The following is a 23078-nucleotide window of genomic DNA, read 5'->3' on the forward strand; positions in this document are numbered from 1 at the left end:
AAAGCACCATGGAATTCCAGTAAATCACTACACAAAGCATTGATTGAGCAAACTCTAAGCTGTCCAACTTCCAGTTCTCCAGATTTCCAGAAGAGGAAGTCAGGAGAAGAGAGAGAGAGAGAGAGAGAGATCCACAGTCCCCCTTGGATCCAGCACCATCTCAGCTGCTGGCAGCTCCGGGGACATGGGACGTGTCAGTGTCACACCCATGTCACAGGCTCACCTGCTCTGGTCCCTCTCACAGGTGGGGTTTTTGGGGTGCCAGGGGCTTGGCAGCCACTTTAGGGCTGGAGCAGAGGCTGCAGTGGCTGAGGCTGGGGCAGTGACTGCCCCACCTACGCAGATCTTGCCCTGGCCCCCAAACACACCCTGGAGATGTCTGGGGCCATTCATCATTTCTCTGCTCTCCAGCACCGAGACAACGGACTGTGGCTGCAGCTCTGAGCTGGTGCCCAAGGCAACCACCCCTGGCAATAGGGGTGCATGGAGCTGCTCTCAGGAAACCCCCCAAAGAGTTGAGGACGTCCCCAAAACCACCTCAGAAACGTGAGATACCCCAAAATCTCTTCAGGAACGTGAAATATCCAAAAACTCACTCAGTAATTGGCTCCCCCACCCTTCATCATCCCCAAACTTGGCCTGTCTCAATTCAGACCCCATTCCACCTCTGCAATCCCAACCTCAACTCATCCCACTCCTGCTGCACATAAAGACCCCCTTCCCAAGGCCTATTTTGCCCATCCCACCCCTTCCAATCCCCATCCCACCCATTCTGCCTCACCCAATGCTCACCTCATCCCTCCTGATTTGCATCCCACTTCAGCCAATCCCCTTCCAATTGCATTCCACTCTGAGGGGCTGTGGAAGTAATTTTGGACATAATTTTGAGGTGGGATTGAGTAGTTTTCAGTGGCATTGAGTGGTTTAGAGGTGACAGATCGAACCCCCTCCCCTCTTTGAGTGCCAGGACATGGAGAAAATTACACCAAATAGCCCCCACACCCCCAAAATGCCCCAAAGTATCTCTCTGAATCCCAGATTCCCTTGAAACACTAGAAAAAAGGTGAGCCTATAGATGCCCTTGATGAGTTTATTGATTTTTATCCAAATTTGTCTATTTTAAAGGGATGGAGATCAATCAAAAGAATATTAGGGACAACCAAACAAAAAAGACCACCAGCCCAGTGTCTTCCCAAAGGAGATTACAGTGAATGTTGGTCAGCAGGGCTCTGCCCAATGTGGGTCCTCCAATGGGGGATGAGGCTGGAGACTCACATGAAGCTCTACCCACATTTGGGGCACTCACAGGGCTTCCCTTACTGGTGCCTCTGTTGGTGTCGGGTCAAGTGAGAGGTCCTGGAGAAGCTCTTCCCACACTGGGGACACTCGTGGGGCCTCTCCCCAGTGTGGATGCGCCGGTGCCTGATGAGGTGGGAGTTTTGCTTGAAGCCCTTCCTGCATTCGGGGCAGCGGAAGGGCCTCTCCTCTGTGTGAATCTGCTGGTGCACGAGGAGAAGGGAGCTGGTGTGAAACCTCTTCCCACACTCGTGACACTCATAGGGCCCCTCCCTGGTGTGGTTCATTTGGTGGATGATCAGCTGGGACCTCTTGTTGAAGCCCTTCCCATATTCCCCACACTTGTGTGACCTTTCCTCAGTGTGGGTGTTCTGGTGACGGATCAAGTGGGAGCGTCGGCTGAAGCTCTTCCCACATTGCTCACACTTGTAGGGCCGTTCCCTGGTGTGGATCCTCTGGTGACAGATCAGGTTGGATCTGTCACTAAAGCATCCCACATTCCTCACACTCGTAGGGCCTCTCCCCAGCGTGGATGCGCCGGTGGGTGACAAGATGAGAGTTTTTCTTGAAGCCCTTCCTGCAGTCGGGGCAGCGGAAGGGCTTCTCATCAGTGTGAATCTGCTGGTGCCTCAGGAGATGGTAGCTGGTCTGAAACCTCTTCCCACACTCAGGACACTCGTAGGGCCTCGTATCCCCATCCTGAAGCTGCTCACGGACCACCAGATCCAAGTTCTGGCTGAAGCACTGTCCACCTTCCTGGCAAAGGGTGGGTCTTTCCTCCTCAGAGCACCCTGGGATGGGTTTGGAGCCCCTCCTCCTTAGGGATCTCCACGGCTTTTCCTCCCTGTTTGATTCCTCTGCTGTGGAGCTGCTCAAAAAGACCTCTTCCACGAGGTTCTGCCGTGGGGATTTGTCCTCCCTGTTCTCCATGCTCAGCTCCTTCTCTGGGGGAGGAAGGACAAGGAGAGGATGGGATTTGCCTCCATGCCAGAGGGAAGGGGAAGGAGAACCTCCCGGGGCATCTTCCTCTTCCTCGCAGCCTTCTCCTTCATCTGGCCAAGGTTTGGGAATGAGAAATCCTGGTTTGGGGAAAAACAAGGGATTGAGCATGTTGAGTTAGAAGGTTCCTCTGCCCAAGTCCATCTCTGGAGGTCACTGCCCATCTGGGGTCCATAAAAACCTTCCAAACACCAAGATTCAGCCCTGAAAATGCCTCCCAGGAGCTCCTTGTTTCTGGTCTCTCCCCTTTGGTGTTCAGGGGTTCCCCCCTGTTCCAGATGCTGGGGGTCACCCTTGTATTGGGGGTCTCCATCTACTCAGTCCCTGCCCTCCCCAGGCTGCTGGGAGTCCCACAAATCAAAAAAGTTCCCCCTTCTTTCATCTCCCCATTTTGGGATGCTGGAGGTTTTAGGGTCCCATGGTCCCTTCTCCCGTGATTCTCTGCCTTGGGGTGCAGGGGGTCCAAGGAGTCCCCCTTGCCCCTCTCCAGGCTGTTGAGGGTCCTGCCAATCGTGGTGCTCGCCCCTCTCTGGGCTCCCCACTTTGGGCTCCTGGGGGACACAGGGCTCTGCTCCTCCAGGCTGCCTCTGCCAGCAGCTGCCACTGGGAGCCCCAAGGGGCGTTTTCCACTCAGCTTTGGAATTCTTCATTCTCCAAATATCCCCTTCCAAAAACCCCAACCCAGGGACCCCCCAGGATATCTGGGCCCAGCTCTCCCTCCCCGGTCACCTGTGGGATGGGGGGTGATGATTCCATGGGTGGGGGGCTGCAAATTCAGGGAGTGCTCAACCTCGTAGTGCCTTCTTCTTTCCCTGATCCTCCTTTGTCCATCCTCTTCCTCCTGCCCCTCCCTCTTCCATCCCTCCTCCTCCACATGGCTAACCCCACCTCTTTCTCCTACTTCCATCTCTTCTCTCTCCCCTTCTCCATCCCTCCTGTCCCAGCCCTCCTCCTCCTCCCCCAGGAGCAGGCACACCCTGGGTGCCCCGATCCCCAAGCCCTGGCAGCCCGCGGGAAGAGCGGGGATGGAGCCAGGACAGGTCGGGATGGGCAGTGCGGGGCTCTCGGCTGCTCCCACCCGCTGGGGCCGGGGGGAACCCGCCTGGGGAAAAGGAGAGGGAAAATGGGAAAACTGGGGGCTGCACATCCAAACTGGGCCTTGCTGGGGACCCTGGCTGGGCACTGCCAGCCCTTGGGGCTCCTCTCAGGAGATCTGGGATGGGGGGAAGGCAGAGAGGGGTGGGGGATCCCAGGAGTGGCATCACTGGTAGGGTCTGGTTTGTATTGGGGTAACTGGAACATTACAGGGGCAACTGGGAATGACTGGGAATTACTACAAGCATGCTGAGGGCAACTGGGATATACTGGGTGTGTCTGTGACCATAATGGAGGGACTGAAACCACACTGGGAACAGCTGGAACCACACTGGGGAGAACTGGGATCACACTGGGGGTGACTGGGAGTGACTGGGACTGCACTGGTGGCAACTGGGCATGACTGGGACTATGCTGGGAGGGATTGGAATCATCTGTGGGTGACTGGGACTATAGTAGGGGCAACTGGAAGCAACTGGGCCCACAGTGGGAGGGACAGGGAGTCACTCAGGACATGGCTGCAATAATAATGGGAGTATCTGGGAGGTACTGAGGTCATACTCGGGGTCACTGGAACCATCCTGGGGTCATACTGGGGGGGACTGGGTGCAACAGCTCATACTGGGAGTGACTGGGATTGTAGCAGGAGTGACTACAAGTCCTACTGGGATCATCCTTGGAGCTACTGGGATTACAGCAGGTGTGAATGGATCCTGACTGGGGATTACTGGGAGCTACTGAGCCCATGTTGGGAGGAAAATGTGGACACACATTTGGGAGCAGCTGGGATCAACTGGAAGGTACTGGAACCATGCTGAGGGGACTGAGACCACAACTGGGGAAACTGGAACAATACTGGGAGTAACTGGGAACACACTTGGGGCAACTGAGAGAAATTAGGACCATGCTGGAGGCAACTAGGAGAAACTGGGAAAGACTGGGATCATTCTGAGGCAGCCAGAATCTTACTGGGGCAACTGGGAGTGACTGGGAAGGACTACAAGCATGCTGAGGGAAACTGGGATATACTGGGAGTGTCTGTAACTGTATTGGAGTGACTGGAACCACACTGGGAACAGCTGGGATCATGCATGGGACAAATGGGACCATGCTGGGGGAAACTGGGAGTTAATGGATCCATGCTGGGGGCTACTGGGCATGACTGGGTCCCTGCTGAGAGAGACTGGGAATATTCTAGGGGCAAATGGGGGCAATTTCAATCATACTGGGAGGAACTGGGAACAACTGCAACTATTCTGGCAGCAAATGGGGTCATCCTGGGATCACAGTGGAAGCAGCTGGGTCCACTCTGGGTGAGACTGGGATCACAGTCAGGGTGACTGGACTCATGCTGGGATTGACTGGGACTGGCTGTGAATGACTGGAATCACACTGAAACAAACGGGGAGGAACTGGGAATGACTGGGAACATTCTAGAGGTGACTGGAATATACTGGGAGAGACTGGAAGTCATGGGGATCCTACTGGAGGCAACTGGGGTCATGCTGGCACTGACAGGGAGAGACTGGGATCACACTGGGGGCAACTGGCATCATACTGGGATTAGAGTTGGTGTGAATGGACACTGCCTGGGCGTTACTGGCAGCCACCAGAGCCAACAGGAAGAGCTGGAGGTCATGGGGCAACAGCATAGCTATGGTGTAGTCACCATCACAGAAACGTGGTGGGATGACTCACACAGCTGGAGCACTGCACTCGATGGCTACAGGCTCTTCAGAAGAGACAGAAAAGGGAGAAGCGGTGGAGGGGTGGCCTTTTATATTAAAAAGGCTTTTGACACCATAGGTATTGAAACTAATGAAGATGGAGTTCAATGCCTATGGGTGAGAATTAAGGGGAAAGCCAACAAGGCTGACATCCTACTGGGAGTCTGTTATCATCCACCCAACCAGGAGGAAGAGGTGGACAACTTATTCTATAAGCAGCTGGAGAATGTTTCAGGATCATCAGCCCTTGTTCTTCTAGGTGACTTCAACCTGCCAGACATCTGTTGGGAACTTAATACAGCAGTAATGTAGCAGTCCAGGAAATTTTTAGAGTGCATGGATGATAACTTTTTGTCACAGCTGGTAGGTGAGCTCACCAGGGGAGAGACTATGTTGGATCTGATGTTCACAAATAGAGACGGGCTGGTGGGAGATGTGGTGGTTGGTAGACGACTGGGGCAGAGTGATCATGAAATTATAGAGTTCTTGATAATGGGTGAAATCAGGAGGTATACCAATAAGACTTTTACATGTGACTTCTGGAGGGCAGACTTTGGCCTATATAGGAGACTTATTCAGAGAGTTCCTTGGGAAGCAGCCCTTAAAAACAAAGGAGTTCAGGAAAGGTGGGTGTTCTTCAAAACAGAGATTTTGAGGGCACAGGAACAGACTGTCCCTGTGTGCCGAAAGATGAGTCGACGAGGCAAACGCCCAGCCTGGATAAGCAAGGAGGTTTTGGATGAACTCAGGAATAAAAAGAGGATGTATCATTTTTGGCAGGAGGGACAGGTCCCACGGGAACTATTTAAGGGGGCTGCTAGAGAATGTAGGAAAAAAATTAGGGAGGCCTAAGCTCAGTTTGAACTCAAAATGGCAACTTCTGTAAAGGACAATAAAAAATGTTTCTATAAATACGTTAATGGTAAAAGGAAAGGTAAGGCCAACCTTTGCTCTCTGCTGGATAAGGGAAGGAACTTAGTAACTGCAGATGGGGAGAAGGCAGAAGTGCTTAATGCCTTCTTTGCCTCAGTTTTCAAAGGGAAGACAACTTGCCTACAGGACAACTGTCCTCCTGGGCTGGCAGATGGTGTCAGGGAGCAGAATGGTGCCCCTGTTATCCAGGAGGAGGCAGTCAGAGAACTGCTAAGCTGCTTGGATGTTCGTAAATCTGTGGGCCCAGATGGGATCCATCCCAGGGTGATGAGGGAGCTGGCAGATGAGCTTGTGAAGCTGCTCTCCATCATTTACCAAGAGTCCTAGCTCACTGCTGAGGTTCCAGGTGACTGGAAGCTGGCCAATGTGACACCCATTCACAAGAAGGGTGGGAAGGAGGATCCCAGTAATTATAGACCAGTCAGCCTGACCTCAGTACCCGGTAAAGGTAATGGAGCCGTTTATATTGAGTGTCATCACGCAGCACCTACAGGATGGCCAGAGTATCAGACCCAGCCAGCACGGGTTTAGGAGGGGTAGGTCGTGTTTGACCAACCTGGTCTCCTTTGATGACCAGGTGACCGGCATGGTGGATGCAGGAAAGGCTGTGGCTGTTTTCTGTTTGGACTTCAGCAAGGCCTTTGACACTGTCTCCCACAGCACACTCCTGGATAAGCTGGCAGCCCACGGCTTGGACAGGAGCACTCTTTGCTGCGTCAGGAACTGGCTGCATGGCCAGGCCCAGAGAGTGGTGGGGAATGGTGCTGTATCCAGCTGGGGACAGTCACAAGAGTTGTTCCTCAGGACTCTGCTGTGTTCAATATTTTCACTGATGACATGGATGAGGCTATTGAGTCTTTTATTAGTAAATTTGTAGATGACACCAAGCTGGGAACATTTGTTGATCTGTTGGCAGGTAGGAGGGCTCTGCAGAGAGACCTGGAACGGTTGGGTCAATGGGCAGAGTCCAACAAAATAAACCTTAATGAGTCCAAGTACCGAGTCCTGCACTTTGGCCACAATTACAAGTCCTGCAGTGCTCTAGGCTGGGGATGGTGTGGCTGGGCAGTGCCCAGGCAGAAAGGGACCTGGGGGTACTGCTCGACAGCCAACTGAAGATGAGCCTGCAGTGTGCCCAGGTGGCCAAGAGGGCCAATGGCCCCTGGCCTGGATCAGGAATGGTGTGGCCAGCAGGAGCAGGGAGCTCATTCTTCCCCTGTACTCAGCACTGGTGAGGCCACACCTTGAGTGCTGTGTCCAGTTCTGGCCCCTCAGTTTAGGAAGGACCTTGAGACGCTTGAACGTGTCCAGAGGAGGCAACGAGGCTGGTGAGGGGCTTGGAAAACAAGCCAGATGAAGAACGACAGAGGCAGCGGGGGTTGTTTAGCCTGGAGAAAAGGAGACTCAGAGGTGACCTTATCACTCTCAACACCTTCCTGAAGGGGGATTGTAGACAGCTGGGGCTTGGTCTCTTTCTCCAAGCAGCAACTGACACAATGACAGGACACAGTCTTCAGCTGCGTCAAGGGAAATATAGGTTGGATATTAGGAAGAAGTTTTTCACAGAAAGAGTGATTAAATACTGGAATAATCTGCCCGGGGAGATGGTGGAATCACCATCCCTGGATGTGTTTAAAAAGAGACTGGATGTGGCACTCGATGCCATGATCCAGTTGAGGTGTTAGGGCTGGGTTGGACTCATTGATCTTGAAGGTCTCTTCCAACCTACACATTCTCTGATTCTGTGATGGGACCCTGACTGGGGGTTACTGGGAGCTACGAGATCCACGCAGGAAACCAGCTGTGCACACACTGGGAGGAACTGGGAAAAACTGGGAATGATAGGATGCATACTGGTGACAACTGTGATGTACTGGCAGTGACTGGGATAAAACTGGGGGCAACTGAACCATTCTGAGGGAACTGGAAGTACCTGGCAATGACTAAAAGAATGTTCAGGGCAACTGGGATATACTGGGAGTGCCTTACACCATGCAGGTGGTGACGGGGACCACAGTAGGAGCCACTGGGAATGTGCTGGTGGGAACTGGGACCATGCTGGGGGCAACTGGGGGCAAGTGTGAGTGTCTGGGGCTCTGCTGGGAGAGACTGGCATCATACTGGGCGTGACTGGGACTATACTAGGGGTAACTGGGAACACAGCAGGCAAAAGTAGGCGAAACTGGGAGCAATTGGGACTCTGCTGGGGGCAAATTGTATCATAATGGGGAATAATTGGGAGTGACTGGGTCATACTGGGAGCAACAGGGATCCTACAGGGAGTGAGGGGAAGTGACCAGGATCATACTGGGAGGGACTGGGCTCATACTGGGAGTGCCAAGGAAACTGGAACCACAGAGAGGTGTGCGGTTACTAACAAACCCCCTTCCCAAAAAAAGAAACAAACCCAACCCAAACCAAACCAAAAAACAAACAAACAAAACCAAAAACCACCAAACAAAACACACACACAAAAAAAAACAACAACAAAACAAACCACAAAAACAAAACAAAACCCCCAAAACCCCCCAGCAAACCAAACAAGCACAAGGAACTAAAGATCCCCAACAAACAAACAAAAACCACCAAAAAAACACAATCCAAAAAACTTTAGACTGACACAAATATTGCTATACAGCATTTACTTCTACTATATGTTAACCTCATTCCTTAAAATCATCCCCTTCTTTTCCAAGAAACAGCTGTGGGAACAGAAATCTCTCCTTCTCTGTAGGACATTTTGTAACAAGGATGAATTAACAGGATTAAAGATTTATTGGCTTCTTTTTCACTCAAACATACCAAAGGAGAGAGAAATATGAAAACAAAGCCCTAATTATGTAATTTTTAATTCTGACCCAATTAATGATTTTCTTTTTTTATTTACCACATACATTCTGAAAAGCACCATTCTCAAGTTAAGCCTAAGGGAAACATTTTTTAAATTTGCTCTTAATGATATTTGTACACCTCATAACCCTTGTTATGCACATGGGGGGGCACTGGGCTGATCCTGGGAGCAGCCACTGCCGGCCCCGGGACCCCCGAACCCCTTTCCCGGCCATCCCGCCCCTCCAGCCCCAGCGCCCCCCAACGGGGTCCCGGCCATCCCAGGGGTCCCCCCCTCTCGGGCTCCCCGCTTTGGGCTCCTGGGGCTCTCCTGTCTCTGGGCTCCCGCTCAGGGCTCCCCAAACCCCGGCCCTCTCCCGGGCTCCCCAAACCCGGTGTCCCCCCGGCCCCGCTGGGGCTCTGCCCACACCGGGACCCCCCAAAAACACCTCCCAGGGCCCCCCATGTCCCCCCGAGGGCCATCTGCGCCTCGCCTTTGGAGCCCTGCCAGCTCCAAACATCCCCCCAAAAACCCCAAACCCAGGGACCCCAAACCCGGGATATTTGGGGCGAGCTCCCCCTCCCCGGGCACCTGCGGGATGAGGCCGATGGTCCCGGGGCGAAGGAGCTGCAGAAAGAGAGCAGTGAACACACCTGGGGCTTCCTCTGCCTCCTCCTCCTCCTCCTTCTGCTCCTCCTCCTCCTCTGTCCCTCCTCTTCCTCCTCCTCCTCCCGGCCGGGACACGCTGGGGCAGGCCTGGGTCACTCCAAACCGAGCTCGGGGCACAGTAAGTTTGGGGGGAACAGTGGGAAGGGGGTGGGAGAGGGGGCACAGGGGGATCTGGGCCCACCGAGGGTCCCCCAGTTCACCCCAGTTCACCCCGAGCCCCGTCCCGGCCCCCCCAGGCCCCTCCGCAGCCCCGGCTGAGGGGGGGCTCGGCCCAGGACCCGCCGTCGTTCGGGGCTCCCCCGAGAGCAGCGACCGGGAGAGTTCCCGGCTGGGAGAGGCCCCGGCAGGGGAGGGGATCTTGTCCCTCTTCGGGGCCTCTAAAGGTCTTCTGGCCCCTTTGAAAAGGAGTTTTTCTCTTTTTAAGGTTTTTTGGGGGGGATCCCAGCACTACCGGGGTGTTTTTTCCTCCCCATTTTAGGGTGTTTGTGGGGCCACAGCCCCAGAAGCCCCTTTTAAAGGTTGATCATGACCCCTTTAAGTGACATTTTATAGGGGATCCCCCATTCCAAGCCCCTGTGGGGGATGTTTTGTCCCCCAGGGTGGATTTTTGGGATTCTCTCTCCCATGGCCGCTTTAAGAGATGCCTGTTGTCGGTTCCCAGGAAAACTCCCCTTAAAAGGGCAACAGCGCTCCCGGTGATTCCGGCAGCGGAGCCCTGAGGAGGTTGGGGGTCCCAGGGGGGAATTGGGGGTCCCGGGGGGGAATTGGGGGTCCCAGGGGGGAATTGAGGGGCTCGGGAGGGTTTGGGGGTCTCAGGGGGGAATTGGGGGTCCCAGGGGGGAATTGGGGGTCCCGGGTGATGCCGATGATGGCGATGGGGACCCCGTGCTGGGTATAAACATTTGTGGGGAGTTCCCGGGGAGGTTTTGTGGATCCCGGAGGTTTTTGGGGTCACGGTGGATTTTTGGGGGTTCCCGAGGGGGGTTTTCAGGGGTCCCGAAGGGGGGGATTAGGCGATCCCAGCGGGAACCCAAGGGTGTTTTGGGGAACCTGCCGGTGACAGAGATGGGGACCCCGTGCCGGGTCTGAACCTTCTCACGGGGGTCTGGGGGGTGTTGGGGGGTCCTGTGGGAATTTTGATGTCCTCAGAGAGTTTTGGGGGGTTCTTTATGGGGTTCTGCGGTCTTGGGGAGTTTTTGGAGGGTCCAGGGATGTTTTTGGGATTCCGGGGAGGTTGGGGTGTTGGGGGGAGGTTGGGGTTGGGGGTTCCCGGGAGGTTTTGAGGGTCCCTGGGCGGTGCCGGTGACAGAGCTGGGACCCCGTGCCGGGTCTGAACCTTCTCACTGTGCACGGGCTGTGTCAGCGTGTTCAGGGAGATCCTGGGGCCCAGGGATCACCCCAAATCCCAGGGGACCCCAAATGCCCAGGGAGCCCCTGAAGTGCCCTCAGCGCTGGATCTGCTGCAGGCAGGGGGGCACCAGCACTCGGCCCCCACCCCCCACCATCACAGGGGGGCAGAAACGGGGGAGGGGCACGGACAGGTCGGGAGGACCCCCAAAGTCCTGGGGGAGGGGACACGGGGGGACTCCCAGGAATCCCCGTGGGGGGATGAGGGGGGACCCAGGAGGAGTTTAGGGGGGCTGGGTGGGTCATGGGGGGACCCCCAGGAGTCTTGTGGGGGGTGGGGAGGGCAAAGAACAGGGCGACCCCCAGGATGGGTTTGGGGGGGATCTGGACTGGAGCTTCCATGGCAGTGGGATGGGGATGAGATCTGCCCATGGAACTCCATGGGAATGGGATGGCAGTGAGATCCAGCTACAGAATTCCCATGGGAATGGGACAGCAGTGGGATCCATCCATGGAGGTCCCATGGGAATTCCCATGTTCCCAAATTTTGCCCTCCCAAATCCCACATTTCCAAATCCCACATTCCCATGGGAATTCTACCCTCCCCCCCTTTATTGCTCCAGTGCCTCCAGCCCTTATCTGACACATTTCCGGAGCCATTCCAGGCAGGTGTGCCCCAGGGGGTTTGTCAATTCCTCAGCCTGGATCTCCTCCTGTTCCCAGCGCCTCTTGGTGACCTGGGCAGTGCTGTGGCCACCACGAATTCCCCGGATCCCCGGGGGTTCGGGGGGAATGCCAGGAATGGGAGTGACTGGGCTGTACTGGGATCCTACTGGGATCATACTGGGAATGAGCAGGAGCAGCGGGATGGCTCCAGCACTGGGGCTGGGGGCACTCCTGGGGGGCCTGGGGGGGTGGGACCCCCGGCCTTGGGACCCTGAACCACCATTCCCAGCCCCGGGACCCCCCTGCTCCCCTTATCCTGCACAGGACCCACTGAATCCCCCATTTATGAACACCAGGACCCCCTGCTCCCCTTTTCCTGGCCATCCCGTGGCTCCCAGCCTCCAGACTTCTCATGTGCTTGACTTTGGGATGGCACAAAGGTGGGTGTGGGAGGGGAAGGGGAATTCCTATGGGAATGTGGCATTCAGGAACGGGGAGACTAGGGAATGCAGGAATTCCCAGGGAGTTTGCATGTCTGGATCTCACTGTCCACCCTTGTTTATGCTTTTGGCCTTGAAAGGTGTCCTTGGTTCTCCAGAGAAAAAGGATTTGTTTTGTCTACCTGCTCTGTGAACAGAGCTGACTGGCACTTCATATGAGGCTCACAGCTACATCCCTGGGCAGCACAGAATCTGCAAATATGAAAACTAAAGCTTAAGGCATCATTTCCCCCCTTTAGAGGCTTGACAAGGCCTTTTCCGTGTCGAGTCTCTATCCTAAATATTTACTAATAATAGGTATTCAATAACAAATAAGTAACTAACAATAGTGAACAGCTAGCAGTAATGAACATTTAGCCATAGATAAATATGTAGCAATAAAAAAAACCCAACTTAAATACCAGTAATAAACATCTAACAATAGTATTGTCTTGTACAGTTAGGTATCATACAAAGAAGAAGAATGATTTTTGTGCACAGTTCTTTAAGTACAGAGGAGAAATCATTTAAAGCATGTTTTCGTCTGCATCAGTCTCAGTCTCTGTTTTTACAGTTGTTTCAGGAGCAGGAGCTCTCTTAGCTCTGGAATAGTCAGTCCAGGGTCCTTTGCCAGCAATGTTGACCATGATGAGAGTGGTCAGCAGAACTGGCTTGTAGAGGATCATTGTCCCACCACTAACACAGGCCAGTCTCCAGGCTGGAATGGATGCACAGCTGTGTCAAGTCCTGTGGGTCTGGTTAGCACCAGGTAAGTCTGGAGCTTCTGCAAAGTGCAATCTAAACCCATTAGACATCTCTACAAATCAAGTTTCCCCTTCATGGGAATTTCACCAAAAATATGTGGGATCTGATCTGGTCTGCCATATAGTATTTCATAGGGACTAATTTTATCTGTCTTTGCATGGTAACTCCACAGAATCTATTGCCAGTAATCTCCAGGAAGATCCCCTGCTTTTGTTACTCCTAATCCAACTCTTTTCCTCGTGTCAGGGTTGTTTTTCCAGCAGATTTCTCATGAGTGATTGTATATTGTCAGTCATTCCCTTTCCTATTACTACCTTTTTCAGCTGTTTCAGGAGGTTTTCAACACCAAAATGTGTGTTTTCATGTTCTCTTTGAGCCAGCTCTTGCAGGATCAGGGGTGGGACTACAACCTGATTTGCTGGTGTAACAGCCCACCCAACTTCTGTGATCTCAGCTTTAAGAAACTTGATTAGTTTGTGGCCTGCTTGGTCATATTTTGGGCTGAACTCTGACAAATTAATCTCTTTCTGTGGAATTACTGCAAGAATACCTTTTTCTGCAATCCCTCTTGCTGCTTTATCAACAAAGCGGTTTCCCAGTTCTGGAGTGGTTTTCCCTTTTTGGTGACCTCTACAAGACATGATAGCTACTTCTTTGTGTTTTTTAATGCTCTCGAAGAGGGCAGGTTTCTGTTCAGCATGTTTGATTACCTTGAGCGTTCTTCCTCTTTCCAGATGGCTCCATGGGCGTGGACAACACTAAATGTATATTTAGAGTCAGTCCATATATTTATATTTACCTTTTCCCCTTCCTTCAGGTCTAGGGCTCTGGTTAGTGCAATCAGTTCAGCTTTCTGCGATGACACATCTGCTGGCAGAGCCTTTGCCTCGATCACCTTATCCTGTGTGGTTACTGCATAACCCCTCATCCTTTTGCTGTTTTTCATAAAGCTGCTCTCATCTGTAAAAGGCTCCCACTCTGGATTTTCCAGGGGCACATCTCTCAGGTCCCATCAACTGGAATACACTTCTCCAATTGTCTGTAAACAGTTATGTTTAGGCTCATTGTCAATTAAGGGGGAGGACAAAAACATGGCAGGGCTAACAACAGAAGTTGTTTTCAGGGTAACATCATCCTGCTCTAATAACAGGGCTTGATGTTTAAGAATCAGGTTACCAGGTAGCCAGTGCCCCCCTCTTGTTCCAGTACAGCTGCTAGGGCATAGGGTGCATAGACTACAAATGTGTCGCCCAGGGATGAGTTTTTGGGCTTCCTGGATCAGGAGGACTGTGGCTGCCACAGCCTTCAGGCATCCTGGCCAGCCCTGGGGAACATTGTCTGTCTGTTTGGAAAAGTGGCCACAGCCCTCCGTTGATTCCCGAGGTGCTGTGCTGGTGCCCCCACAGCCAGATTCAGTCTCTTGTATATGAAAAGTTTAAAAGGCTTAGTTAAGTCTGGCAGTCCCAGTGCTGGGGCTGGCCTTAGAGAGTGTTTCAGCTGTTGAAATGCTGCTCTAGTGTTCTCAGTGCACAGGATAATTCTTTTCTTGGCTGCTTTTCATGCCCCATGTTGGGGTTTTACCAGCAGTCCATAATTAGCCATCCACAAAGGAGACCAACCCACCATTCCCTGGAAAGCTGCCTCTCTCTCACAGTGTGGGGCTCTGGGAGTCCACAGATGGCTTTTTTCCCTTCTTTGCTGAGCTGCCCGTGTCCATGGAGATCTCAAGGCCCAAGTAAACTCCTGCTTCCTTGGCAATCTGTGCTTTGTCTTTAGCAACTTTGGACCCACTCCGTCCCAAAAAGTGTAATAAACTTAGGGTAAGTTGTATGCAATAATCTCCAGTTTTGGCTCCAATCAGGATGTCATCTGCATATTGAAGAATATTTCCTTCTGGTTCTTGTTTTTCCCAGTCTTTTAATTCCTTTATTAGCTGGTTTTCAAATATTGTGAGGCTGTTCTTGTAATCTTGCAATAAAACTGTCCATGTGAGCTGAGTTTTCCTCCCTGTCTCAGGATATTCCTACTCAAAAGCAAAGAGCTCCTGGCTGTTTTCATGCCCAGGAATGTAGAAAAAGGCATCTACAACAGTAAACCACCCTAATTCGTCTGTCAGTGTTGTTAAAAATGGGCAGGAGACAATGTTTTCTCCTTTGAATGCCTTTATCGTTTCAGCTCTTTAGAAAGGGAGTCTCGAGGGTGGCTCCGTCTCTGCTGGCTTCAGCCGAGCGGCACCGCTGCAGGGGAGGAATGCACACTTTCCTACAAAGCAGCAAAGTGGGGAGCTCTCCCTCCTCACGGAGGGGATAGTGCCAGAAAGCTCCATCTTGCCCAGGCCCCAGGGAGGGTCCCCCCGTTCTAAAGTTTCCCTAAGTTATGTCGAGACAGCTCACTGCAAAATTCAGCCGAGCTGTAGTGACTTCAGGCTGTGCCCATACCCGGTCTTCCATTGCTCTGTTTTGGCTTGGCTCGTAGTCTGGGATACCAAGTGGCTTCAGTGTTTGTTTTCAGAAGCAATGCCTCGTGGGATCTCATTTCCATTTCTGGGCGCTGCTGTGGGTCCGGAGAGCAGCCTGGACGGAGAGTAGGCAGCACTTGTCCGGCAGAGGAGTGAGCCTGGGCGGAGAGTAGGCGGGTGCAGACTTTTGATGGACGGGGTTAGAGTAGAAGCAGCATAGTGAAAAAACGGAGGGGCGGGGGGAGGAGAAAACGTTGTCTACTGAACCTAGCAGGAAAACAATGGGAGATAAGTAGTGTTTCTAAAGCAGGAGACACAAAATAGATACAAAACAGTTTTAACTAACATGATTACAAACCTTAAACTAACTTATACCTTAACTTTACAATTTTATCAACACAAACCCATTCTGTCACAGGACACAATCCGGTCAGGCGCTGTCTGAATTTAGCAATATTTTTAGCAATCCAATATTTCTTTCCATCCTCCTGGCAGGTGGAAAGTATGGTCATATCTAAACAAGTAGGGTCAACGCGGGTGTGGACTCTTACCAGCGACTGCAGTTGTTCCCCATCATATACAGGCTGATAGCACTTGGCACATGCTCCTTCTGACAGCTGAGCCATCAACACAGCTATGATCAGCCTTTCCAAGAGTCTGATACGAACCTTCTTGGTCTCGCTCAGCCTTGCCTCTTGGATTTGGAAGCCTCTGCAGGGCACTTGCAATGTCATGCCTGGTCCCTTTACACCCACCCCTACTTTTTCAAATTTGGTTTCTGTTAGATTATGCTCTGTGCGAGAATGGTAATAACTCTGATTTTTAGCTATCATACTTATCTAACACTTAATAATTTCTCTTAACTATTAACAGTACTGCTTCAAAACTACTATAAAACTTGAACTGCAGAACATAGTGAAAACTTTTACAGCAAACAAGCAACTTGTTCTTTGTAAAAGTCCTGTTATCAGTCTTTAGTCCTGTTAACCAGTCCCAGCTTTTTTTTTTCAGAGTAAGTTTGAGTGGGTTCGGGCTCTTGGATAGAGTCCACTCAGGTGGATTGGTAACTGAAGTGGTGGGATCCGTTTTTGGGGTATTATTTGGAGGCGGAAGGGGTCCCTTGACTCGAGTGAAGTGAGTCCAGCCCTTCTCCTTTGTCTGCACAGCAGTATGCGTGGTCAGCAGGACCTGGAAAGGACTCTCAACTTTAGGGGTTAGTGGGGTATTGACCCATGATTTTATTAGCACCCAGTCTCTAGGTTTAATCTGGTGGAGATCAGTGTCCAGGGGAGAGGCTTGAGGAAGATGCCCTCTTTTTCTCAGGTCTGCCAATGTATTGCTAATTGTTTTTATGTATTTCTGAGCTTCTGCCTCCCCATCTAGGTAATCTCCAGAGCTGTAGGGAGTTAACAAGAAGGGGAGTCCAAACATCATCTCATATGGTGACACTCCAACATCAGACCTGGGACGTACTCGAATCCGCAGGAGTGCAAGAGGCAGGCACTTGAGCCAATTCATACCAGTCTCTGTGATTAATTTGGTTAGAACTTTTTTGAGGGTCTTATTCATCCTCTCAAGTCTTCCTGAACTCTGGGGGTGCCAAGGGGTATGAAGTCTCCACTTAATCCCTAGTGCTTTGGTGGTCTCTTGTAGCACTTGTGCTGTAAAAGGAGGACCTCTGTCTGAATCTACGTTATTTACCAAACCATATCTGGGAATAATGTTCTCCAATAATATTTGCATTACAACTTGAGCTGTCTCTTTTCTTGTGGGGAAGGCCTCAACCCAGTGGGTCAAATGATCTACTATAACTAATAGATGTTTGCATCCTTGTGCTGCTGGCATCTCAGTGAAATCAATTTGTATATTTTGAAAAGGTCTAAGGGCTATCGGTCTCCCTCCCAACTTGCCTTTTCTCATTACTTTCTGATTAATTTTCTGGCAAATGGGGCATCCTTCTGTAATTGATTTTGCCAAATTGTACACTCCTACACATAAATGCTCTCGCAGGAAATGATCACAGAGCCCCTGGGTACCCCAGTGGGTTACTGAATGTATCTCTTCCAATACTTTCCATGCCAATGCTTGGTTTAAAAATTTCCTCCCGTCTGGAGTTAACCATTCCCCTTGTTGCCCTTGTTGTAATTCCAGATCTTTTATGGCTTTTAGCTCCAGCTGATGATAAACTGGCTTCCCTATCTCATCATCGTCAGTGTTACTGAGAGTGAAAACTTTTACTGGATCCTCAGAGTTTTGAGCAGCCAATTTCGCTGCCTGATCTGCAGCTTGATTACCTCTTATTTCTAAAGAATTTCCTCTTTGGTGCCCCTTTATGTACACCACAGCTATTTCTTTTGGTTTTGTCAGGGATTCCAGCACTAATTTGATTAATTCTCTATGGATCAGATTTTTCCCTTTTGAATTTAGATACCCTCTCTTTTCCCAAATTTTTCCAAATGTTTGTACAACCCCAAAAGCCTATTTAGAGTCTGTGTATATTGTTCCTTGATCATTTTCTAACAGATCAAGCCCTCTTTTTAAAGCATATATTTTGCAGCTCTGTGCTGACCAGTTTGTTGGCAACTTTCCTTTTTCAAGGACCTCTAACTCATCCCCACTTCTGATACTTTCAACTACTGTGTACCCTGATAGTCTTTTTCCCTCTTCCACTCTGGAAGACCCATCAGTGAAAAGTATCCTGCCTGTTGGACCGGGGGTATCTTCTAGATCCTCCCTCATTTTTGTCTGTAAGTCTATAACTTCTAAGCAGTTATGTTCAAGATCTGACACTGGTTCTCCCGATAGAAATTGGGCTGTATTTAGGACTCTTGAAGTAGTTAATTCTACATCTCCAGATGTGGTTAGTATTACTTCATACTTCAGTATCCGAGAATCAGTTAGCCACTGTGCAGCTTTCTGACTCAGTAGTGTCTTTAAGTCATGAGGGGTGTGTATTGTGATTTTTCCTTGTAGAGTCAGCTTTTGGGCCTCTTCTAAGAGGGTTGCTGTTGCTGCAATGACTTAGAGGCAGGTTGGCCATCCCCTTGCTACAGGATCTAATAGCTTAGAAAGATATGCTATTGGTCTTCTTTGACCTCCCCACTCCTGGGTGAGTACTCCATAGGCAATGCCTTCTTCTACATTAAGGAATAGGTCGAATTTCTTTCTTAGGTCTGGCAGGCCTAAGACAGGAGCTGTAGCCAATTTGGTTTTTAAATCTTCTAATTGTTTCTCATTAGTTTGTGTCCAATTGACAGGTTCTGATTGTACTAATTTTTCATATAAAAATTTGACACTCTGGGAGTATTTTTCAATCCACCATTGGCAGTACCCAAACAGGCCCAGGAGTTTTCTGATGTCAGTTTTGTTAACTGGTGCAGAAATAGCTAGTATCCCTGAAATCCCATCTGGGCTCAGCTTTTTGCATCCCTTTTCAGTTAAATGACCTAAGTATGTAACTTGGGACTCTGCAAACTGTAATTTGTCTTTGGAAACCCTCAGGCCCTTTTCCCCAAAAAAGTTTAAAAGATTGATGCTGGTTTGTCTGACCTCAGCCTGATGTTCCCCTGATACCAAAAGGTCATCTACATATTATAGGATCTGGACACCATCCTCAGGGATGAATTGTTTTTGCAATTCTTCCAGGGCCTGCCCAAATAGGTTTGGACTGTCTGCAAAATCCTGGGGAAGGTGTGTCCATCTTAGTTGTTGCTTTCTGTGTGTTTCAGGGCACTCCCATTCAAAGGCAAACCAATTGTGGCTTTCTTGGGCCAAAAGACAAGTCAAGAAAGCGTCTTTCAAATGAATTACTGTAAACCAAGCATGCTCAGTGTGGACCTTACTCAAGAGGGTGTATGAATTAGTCACCACAGGGTGGTTAGTAATGGTCTTCTTGTTTATTTCCCTCGGATCTTGTACAAGTCTGTATTTTTTCTCTCCCTTCTTAACAGCTAGGATGGGTGTGTTGTGGGGAGACATGCAGGGCTCTAAGATCCCTGCTGCTAACAAATTTGTTATAATTGGGGCTAATCCTTTTCTCCCCTCCATTGAGAGGGGATATTGCTTAACCCTTGCTGGTGGTGTCCCTTCTAGTATGTTCACTTTTATAGGGGTGATGTCTAGGTAACCATACTTACCTCTTCTGCCCATACATCTTTATTAATCCCATCTAGATCTTCCACAGTTAATTTCATCTAATTTGCACAACCATTCTCCCCTCCTTTGGAATAACTCCCACTCTTAGCTCTATCTGCAAATCACGTCCTAACAAATTACTCTCAAGGTGTGGTAGGTATATTAGATTTGTGATGCATCTCCTTGAATTTCCCCTGACGTCCACACCATCAATTATAGAGGCCCTAAAGGGCCTCCCTTCCGCTCCTGTAACATCACAAGTTCTTTTCCCTATAGTCAGTCCATCAAGGAGCTTCCTAACACTTGATTTCTCTGCTCCCGTATCAACTAAAAATTCAATTTCTGTATGGCAGGGACCTACTTCTAACTTTACAATGAGCTCTTCTTTGGTATTTATTTGGTTCCCCCATTATGAAGAGCCCATGACACCCCTAGTCTTCTTTATTTTCCCCACTCAACCATTTTTCAATAATTTCTTGTTCCTTAGCTATCCTCTCGTCAAGGATGGCCTTTCTGCATTCTCTCCTAATGTGTCCTTCTTCTCCACAGTAAAAACAAATTCTTGTGTCTCCCAGTCTCAGGGCGGGGGGTCTTCCAAGGTGGCAACATCCCTCCCCTTCCTTGTCCTAGTGGAGGTTTTGTGCCCTCTCCATTCTGAGGGTTCTTATTACTCTCATTGTTTACCATGTCTTTTATTACACTCTCTGGCTGCTGCCACCATGATCCTTGTCTTAGCTTTGTTTTTTTCCTCATCTCTCCGCAGATATTCTCTCAATGCTTCCCTTAACAACTCATTTATCTCTCTTTCCTGCCAATCGTCCTGTTTTTCCAGCTTTCTCTGGATATCTGGTCAGGATTTTGTCACAAATTGAAATTTCAGGAAAGTCTGACCCTCTGGACTGTCAGGGTCCAGATTAGAGTACAGCTGGAAATTCTGTCTGAGTCTATTCAACCAAGTAGCCGGTGTTTCCTCTTTCTCCTGCGCTCCATCAAAGGCAAGCTTAGTGTTATTTTGTCGGGGAAGTGACTGTTTAATTCCTCTTATTATCAATCTCCTAAATTCTTCCATATTTCTACAACCTTCCTTCTGGTTTGGGTCCCAACCTGGGTTGACTAGTGGGAGCTTCTGCTCTCCAGGTGGACCTGTATGATTCTCCCTTTCCCATATTCTTATTCCTGCTGTCCTTATCAACCTTACCATATCTGGTTTGAATAATATATTTAAAACTGAATTTAATTCCGCCCAGGTGTATAAATTTGGACCGAGGAATTGGTCTACCTGATTTGCTATTCCCACAGGATCCTCTACTAAATTCTTCAGCTCTTTCTTGAAATTCCTAACTTCTGAGGCAGTCAGGGGAATGTTAACAAACCCTATTCCCCCTGCTACCCCTCCCATGGGCACTTCTCTTAAGGGGAACAGCTTTGTTTTCACCCTAGTGTTCTGATAGGGTCCCTCTGGGGCCCCTGCAACTAGTGTCTCTTCCACATTAGGAACTGTCTTCCCTACCTCCCAATTTGGAGCAGGTGTGAGAATCGTCGATGGCATTGGGGGTGTTAGGTTATTGCTGGTAGGCGTGTTGAAATAGAGGGGTAGAGTAAACGGGGTTAGCCAAAGTGGGGAGATTGAGTTGGGGGAGAGATGGTGGAGGGGGTAGAATTATTGGGGATGTCCCTATTGTGAAGCCTGCAATGGCAGCCTGGGCATCTCTGGCAGCAGTCGCCAAAAGCCCCTGGAGCTGCAGCAGCCTTGAGGCTCTCTGAGCATTCCCTGGGAGCCATGTCAGTGACCGAGCCCCCTGTATGGGAAGAAGCTTTTGCTGATCTCCAGCCTGGAGCTGCCCTTGTCCAGCCCCAGCCCTTTCCTCGGCTGCTGTCCCTGGTCCCCCGGGGCCCAGGTGGGAGCTGCCCCAGCGCTGGCCCTGGGAAGGAGCCGCAGCCCCCGGGGAGCTCTGAGCTCCGTCTGCTGGGCTGCGGCCGAACGGAGGCAGCGGCCACAGAGCTCTGGGGAAAGGTCCTGCCCCTGGCTCAGGGCTGGGCTGGGGCCATGGGGAGAAAATCAACTTGCAGCTTATGGCCCACAGCAGAGAAGAGCAGCAGTTGCTGGCTAAGAGAGACTCTTGCCAAGGGCCTGCAGGGAGAGGACACAGCAAATGGCTTTCTGCTGCTGGGGCTGAGATGGGATGTGGGGATGGACTTTGGACTTTACCCTGGGAGGGTGGTCGGGCCATGGCACAGGTTGGCCTAAGGAGCTGCAGTTGCCCCTGAATGCCTGGAAACGTCACAGGTAGGGTTGGATGGGGCATTCTGCCAAGGAGGGATGGGATGGGATGGGATGGGATGGGATGGGATGGGATGGGATGGGATGGGATGGGATGGGATGGGATGGGATGGGATGGGATGATTTACGGTGGGGATGGAACCGTAGGGATGGTATGAAGTTTGTGAGGGGTGGGGATTGCATGGGGGGGACAGGGTGGTTTGGGCTTTTGCAGTGTGGCACTAGAGGGAGGGAGAGCAGGGGGCACTTTTGGAGAGGGTGTTGCTGCGGCGGAGGAAAAAGTGTGAAGGTGTGGAGGGCTGAGGTGAAGTGGCAGGGATTTGGAAAGAGTGAGGGTACAAGAAAGAAAGAAAAAAAGGAAAGGAAAGAAAGAGTCCTAGTCTTGTCATTACCAACACCTGGAGCCTGAAATCTGATGTTTGCTGGCACAGGCACTGCCCAGATGTGGTAATTATGGGACCTGGAGTCCTGATCCAGCAAATTGGCAGCACCTGCAGTGGCCAGGGGCCGCATTTGCTGGTCATGGTGGCAGCCAGATGGGCCAATTTCCTGCTGCTGGGGCACTCAGGAGCCTGGCTGAGCAGGAAAGGTGAGGCTGAGGCAGGAGATGTCCTTGTGGCTGCGGCAAAGGCTGGGCGCACACAGGTCTTGCCAGTGCTGTGCCCTGGGCCAGGAGGGATTGTGCCACAGGTGCTGCGCCTGACTTTCTTCTGGCAGGCAGCTTTGGAACATGGACTATGGAGAAGGCAGAGGTGACTCTCAGCTTTGCACAGTCCTACCAAAGGATCCTGCCTGTGAAGCAGCCTGGGAGCAGGCTTGACATGCCAGGAGTGGCCAATTGAGAGCCCTTTCCTGCCCTGTGGGCTGAGGCACTGAGCCTTGCCCTTTGCAAGGGCCCGTGAGCTGCCTGCCCAGGGGCCTTTTTCACAGACAGGGATGAGAAAAGTGCTGCTGCAAGGCTGTCCTCAAGCTGCTTTTGCTGCAGATGGAGCTGAGGACTGCTGATTGCTTGCAGTCTCAGGTGCTGTGTGTGTGCAGGTGGAAGTGCTGAGGGAGAGAGCAGCTCAGCTGGGGGCCAAGTGGTTTTCTTCTTGGCAGTGTTTGTTTCTTTCTTTGAATGACTCCTCCCTGGCAGCTGTGGGTGGAGCTGTGGAAGTGTATCTGCCAGTGGCCTGTGGCACTGTGGGGGTGGCCAAGGTGACCTTCCCCGAGCTGTGTGCAGAGAAATGCCCATCAGTCTCAACCAGAGGTTTTTGTGAGGAAGGAGTCCGAGTATCAAACGACACCAATATGATTAGGTTTATCTCCCTGTTTATTCTTTATTCCCTGTATTTATGTGGTTACAAGGTAATAGCAGGCACAACTTGTGATTGGTTAAAATCTTACATTCAAGCACTCT

At 50.9% G+C, this 23078-nt stretch overlaps 1 protein-coding gene across 1 annotated transcript in view; it reads right to left on the minus strand.

The window, feature by feature from the left end:
- Positions 1 to 417: 417 nt before the first annotated feature.
- Positions 418 to 23078, minus strand: part of LOC310921354 (uncharacterized protein) — a 97706-nt gene continuing 75045 nt past the window's right edge. The window contains exons 3-4 of the mRNA XM_083881479.1: positions 1321 to 2240; positions 418 to 858 (exon numbers count right to left, since the gene is read on the minus strand). Coding sequence (XP_083737605.1) covers positions 1780 to 2240 — 461 coding nt within the window. The 3' untranslated portion in view covers positions 418 to 858; positions 1321 to 1779. The remainder of the gene's footprint in view (positions 859 to 1320; positions 2241 to 23078) is intronic.

The sequence above is a fragment of the Zosterops lateralis genome (assembly GCF_965231275.1).
Source record: "Zosterops lateralis genome assembly, chromosome: 33".
Taxonomy (NCBI): domain Eukaryota; kingdom Metazoa; phylum Chordata; class Aves; order Passeriformes; family Zosteropidae; genus Zosterops; species Zosterops lateralis.